The sequence below is a fragment of the Lycium barbarum genome, chromosome 9, assembly GCF_019175385.1.
Source record: "Lycium barbarum isolate Lr01 chromosome 9, ASM1917538v2, whole genome shotgun sequence".
Taxonomy (NCBI): Eukaryota; Viridiplantae; Streptophyta; class Magnoliopsida; order Solanales; family Solanaceae; genus Lycium; species Lycium barbarum.
In genome coordinates this window covers 189,498-195,063 of record NC_083345.1, presented here as the reverse complement: position 1 = coordinate 195,063, position 5,566 = coordinate 189,498, and the positions used below count along the sequence as shown (strand labels likewise).

The 5,566-nt window shown below is 44.0% G+C and overlaps 1 protein-coding gene across 2 annotated transcripts; it reads right to left on the bottom strand.

Moving 5' to 3' along the window:
• Window positions 1–440: 440 nt before the first annotated feature.
• On the bottom strand, window positions 441–5,317 carry LOC132611509 (extensin-2-like). 2 transcript variants are annotated; one of them, XM_060325927.1, is made up of 4 exons: window positions 4,042–5,317; window positions 2,365–3,147; window positions 953–2,328; window positions 441–850 (listed from the first exon to the last, which is right to left on the bottom strand). In XM_060325927.1, exons 1-3 carry the CDS (start codon window positions 5,180–5,182, stop codon window positions 992–994), a joined length of 3,261 nt encoding a protein of 1,086 aa, XP_060181910.1. In that variant the 5' UTR covers window positions 5,183–5,317; the 3' UTR covers window positions 441–850; window positions 953–991. The 2 variants fall into 2 exon arrangements, with proteins under 2 accessions (XP_060181910.1, XP_060181909.1); XM_060325926.1 differs by having other exon boundaries at window positions 953–3,147.
• Between the last annotated feature and the right edge of the window lie 249 nt (window positions 5,318–5,566).

The window sequence follows — 5,566 nt, the reverse complement described above, 5'->3', positions numbered from 1 at the left end:
TTACAATAACAGATAGAACACGTGGCTTCCAATTAGAGGTCCACGCTTTTTAGTTAAAGCAGCCCACTTTAATAAAAAATTCGACCCATACACCCTATCCACCCATATTTCTTTTAACCCGCAACCATAATCTTATTTCCCTCTTCCTCATTCATTGTACTAAAAAAATAGACTATATTAGAGGGGTAAAGTGAGATTGACTCCTTATTTGACCAAAACCTTTCTTTGTAATAACACAAATATTATTGTCTACTTCATTCAGTGTCTTTCTTTTCTTGTTTATTTTTTCAATCTCCCTTTAAATTTTATTTTTTCGAAAGAGAAATGTAATTTTCTAAAGAATAGATTAATTACCATTTTCAGATGTTCGTAGAGGAAGAATCTTATCGTCACATATATAACCAAGAGGAATGATAATAAAACCAAAGAGAAGAGTGAAGTGAACGAAATTCATCTCTTTATTGATTTGGTGCACAATGCACAAGTAGGCACTAGGAGACAGCCAACAATAATTAACAGCAAACGAATCAAAGATATACCCCTATACAATAATAAATTACTATAAAGAAGCAAACATGAAAACTCAAATACACCTCCAAATCCACTAAATAATTACTATTTTCTTAATAAAATCGTAAGCTGTTGAAGCCGATTCCACGTGAAGACACAAAGGGAACAATGTGTAAGAAGGCCACCAGAGAAGTAGTAGCAAAGTGGTCCAAGTCTCTAGGAATCAACCTTTCAATTGCAAAGTTGAACACCTTATTGATTAAATTGATTGCTTTTGACAATGGATCTCTGAATCTTCTCCTCAAGAAGCCATCACTTATTTTGTGACTTAAACTGAAATCTGCAAAAGGGTAACCAGTTAAACTTAGGTAAAATAATTCCGCCAAGAAAAATTTATCATGTAACAAGAAAATTTTAAAGTCTAATTCAAACAACTGCTTACTTGAGTGGTTGTGGAAAACGGCCAAGCTTTTCAAACTGCTTAGTAGTGGACTGGTGGTGGTGGAGAACCGTAGATGTATACTGGAGGGGGAGGTGATTTTACGGGTGGGGGAGGTGAGCTGTAGTAGTATGGAGGAGGAGGAGACTTCACAGGTGGAGGTGGAGAATGGTAGTAGTAAGGAGGTGGGGGAGATGGTGATGGTGGTGGTGGAGATTTGTAGTAGTAGGGAGGTGGGGGTGATGGTGATGGGGGTGGTGGTGATTTGTAGTAGTATGGTGGAGGAGGAGACGGTGATGGTGGTGGAGGAGACTTGTAGTAGTATGGAGGTGGAGGTGATGGAGATAGTGGAGGTGGTGACTTGTAGTAGTATGGAGGGGGGGCCGATGGTGATGGTGGGGGAGGGGACTTGTAGTAGTATGGTGGAGGAGGAGATGGTGATGGTGGTGGAGGAGACTTGTAGTAGTATGGAGGTGGGGGTGATGGAGATGGTGGAGGAGGGGACTTGTAGTAGTATGGTGGAGGAGGAGATGGGGATGGTGGTGGTGGGGACTTGTAATAGTATGGTGGTGGAGGAGATGGAGATGGTGGTGGGGGAGACTTGTAGTAGTATGGTGGAGGAGGAGATGGAGATGGTGGTGGTGGAGACTTGTAGTAGTATGGTGGAGGAGGAGATGGCGATGGTGGTGGAGGACTCTTGTAATAGTATGGAGGTGGGGGTGAGGGTGATGGAGGTGGTGGTGACTTGTAGTAGTATGGTGGGGGAGGAGACGGTGATGGTGGGGGAGGAGACTTGTAGTAGTATGGTGGTGGAGGAGATGGATCCGGTGGTGGTGGAGACTTGTAGTAGTATGGTGGAGGAGGAGATGGCGATGGTGGTGGAGGAGACTTGTAGTAGTATGGAGGTGGGGGTGATGGAGATGGTGGTGGAGGAGACTTGTAATAGTATGGTGGAGGAGGAGATGGCGATGGTGGTGGTGGAGACTTGTAGTAATATGGTGGAGGTGGAGATGGCGATGGTGGTGGAGGAGACTTGTAATAGTATGGTGGAGGTGGAGATGGCGATGGTGGTGGAGGAGACTTGTAATAGTATGGTGGAGGTGGAGATGGCGATGGTGGTGGTGGAGACTTGTAGTAGTATGGTGGAGGTGGAGATGGCGATGGTGGTGGAGGAGACTTGTAATAGTAAGGTGGTGGTGGTGGTGATTTGTACACGTACTTCGGTGATGGAGGAGGTGGAGACTCGTATACGTACTTGGGTGATGGAGGTGGTGGGGACTTGTATACGTACTTGGGTGATGGCGGTGGTGGTGATTTATACACGTATTTGGGTGATGGAGGAGGTGGGGACTTGTACACGTACTTCGGTGATGGAGGAGGTGGGGACTTGTACACGTACTTCGGTGATGGAGGAGGTGGTGGGGACTTGTATACGTACTTGGGTGATGGAGGTGGTGGTGATTTATACACATATTTGGGTGATGGAGGAGGTGGGGACTTGTACACGTACTTCGGTGATGGAGGAGGTGGTGGTGACTTGTATACGTACTTGGGTGATGGAGGTGGTGGTGATTTGTACACGTACTTCGGTGATGGAGGAGGTGGGGACTTGTACACGTACTTCGGTGATGGAGGAGGTGGGGACTTGTACACGTACTTCGGTGATGGAGGAGGTGGTGACTTGTACACGTACTTTGGTGATGGAGGAGGTGGTGACTTGTAGACGTACTTTGGTGATGGAGGTGGTGGAGACTTGTAGACGTACTCCGGTGATGGAGGAGGTGGTGACTTGTGTACGTATGTTGGTGATGGAGGAGGTGGAGATTTGTATACGTATGTTGGTGATGGAGGTGGAGGAGATTTGTAGTAGTAAGGAGTTGGAGTTGGCTTAGGCTTCATGCATTCTTCATATGGTATTTTTGGAGCATAAGCAAATGGTTTTGCAGAGAGTACAACTTCGTACTTATTCTTTGATTTCACTTTGAGGCTCGCACCCTTCATGCCCCAATGAAGATTTGTGGGAATGTTACATTTTGATCCCTTTGGTGCCTCGTGGAGTTTAGCCTTGCATGCATCTGCTCCATATTTGGCATAATCAAATCCTTCAACAGTGATGGCAACCTTGCCATTGATCTTAGTGGTACCATAGCTCTTGATTTCCTTGTCACCAACCTTGCATGTCACCTCAACAACAGCACCTATACCAAGTGTGAAAAATGTTGATTCAGTCAGTACTTAATAATTGAGTCATTAACAGATCATGTAGACATAACTTAATCTTATTTTACCCACTAGCTGCAATAACCAACTTTGTCCTATTCTTATTATAAAATTAACGGTTCAATCACATGGTCAAAAGCTCATTTTCCACTTGTTCAATTTTTTTCCTTTTTATCGAATAAGGAATTCAAAAGTCAAGAATCTATCCATCTGTCATCAATTACTGCTTTTAAGCTATAGGCTTCCTTTTGTTGAATGATTAAATGGGCAGTTTGTGAGCCAACGAAGACTCTGTTTGGCACCACAAGAGGAAGCTTCTTTTTCACCATTGTGGTGATATCCAACAAAAGAAAATCTTAATACCACAAATAATTACTTAATCATGAGTATATATATCTCAAGTCTGCTTTTTGTATGGCAAGCATAATTATAAGTGACAATGTTTTTCTTACTTTTACTTTTGATGCTTTTTCATGATTCAGTTGTAAAAAGCTTTTCAATTACAAGATTTTGCTTTCACAAAAATTAAATATCACTTTCATTTTCAGAATCAAGAATTAATAGTCACTTTCACTATAATACTCCAATACACAGAGAAAGAATGTTGATCGACACATGCTAAATTAAATTTAAGTCCCTAAAGGCATTTCAATGAATAAGGTGGTGCCTTCAAATTCAAGCATGTCTCAGGGTATATATAAAGTAGAAGATCCCAAGATCCAAAATTAGGAAGACACATTAATTTCGAGTAAAGCTAAGAACGACAAAATAATATATTCACAAATAAAGAGATCTAACTGAATATAGGTATGAAGAAATATTAAACAGAACAAAATTAATGTATGAGAGAATGTGACAGATGAGTAGTATACCTTTGAGGTGCTTCTTGTCATGGGACTTCTTTGGGTATTTCCAATCATAGCATCTGTAGCAGTAGACTTTTCCAACAACCCTAACGATCAAGGGATGATGAGGAGGGTAGTAAGGAGTAGGTGGTGGAGGGGATGTGTAGTAGTATGGTGGAGGAGGTGACTTAACTGGTGGTGGAGGGGAGGAGTAGTAGTATGGTGGAGGAGGAGACTTAACTGGTGGTGGTGGAGAACTGTAGTAGTATGGGGGTGGAGGTGATTTCTTGGGTGGTGGAGGAGAGGAGTAATAGTATGGTGGAGGAGGTGATTTCTTGGGTGGTGGTGGGGAAGAGTAGTAGTATGGTGGTGGAGGTGATGGTGAAGGTGGTGGGGGAGACTTGTAGTAATAAGGTGGAGGTGGTGACGGTGAGGGTGGTGGTGGCGATTTGTAGTAGTATGGTGGTGGTGGTGAAGGAGAAGGTGGTGGGGGGGACTTGTAGTAATAAGGTGGAGGTGGTGAAGGTGAGGGTGGTGGTGGGGACTTGTAGTAGTAAGGTGGAGGTGGTGAAGGTGAGGGTGGTGGTGGAGACTTGTAGTAGTATGGTGGTGGTGGTGAGGGATCAGGTGGTGGTGGGGACTTGTAGTAGTAAGGTGGTGGTGGCGAAGGTGATGGAGGTGGCGGGGACTTGTAGTAATAAGGTGGTGGAGGTGAGGGTGAGGGTGGCGGAGGTGATTTATAGTAGTATGGTGGTGGAGGAGAAGGTGATGGAGGTGGTGGAGACTTGTACACGTATGGTGGTGGGGGAGATGGCGATGGAGGGGGTGGAGACTTGTACGCATATGGTGGTGGGGGAGAAGGTGATGGAGGTGGTGGAGACTTGTACACATATGGTGGTGGGGGAGAAGGTGATGGAGGTGGTGGTGATTTATACACATATGGAGGTGGTGGAGAGGGTGACGGAGGTGGTGGTGACTTGTACTCATATGGCGGTGGTGGAGAGGGAGAAGGAGGGGGTGGAGACTTGTACTCGTAAGTTGGTGGTGGTGGAGAAGCATATATATAAGGGTCTGCAGAAACGATATTAGCAATAGCCAATATGGCCAATGCCACTAATATTTGTGGCATATGACGACCCCGGCCGGGGCCGCCACCGGGAAGCCTCATTGCTAGGAGGAAATTAAGTTGCACCACCAGTTCCTCAAATGTGGCTATAGATCATAAATCTGCAAGACTCTTTGGAAGAGTCAGAAAGAAGAGGAAGAGAAGTGGTTTAGAGAGGTGATGACTTAATGGGAAGCAACGGGAAAAGTATTTATAGTACTAACACTCTAGTATAAGGCAGTCGTTGGTATGGAGCTGTCAATTGGCATCAATTCAATTTGTCTGATTATGAATCTAAGACTTTTCAAAAAATGAACTCTATACAGCTGGACTTACTCTAATTTTATTTTAAAGTTCCATTACTCCATCACTCTGCATTTTTCTTTGTTTCTTTGTCTAACAAGTGGTTACCTGCTACATAAATTTACAAAAAGGACATAACAGTAT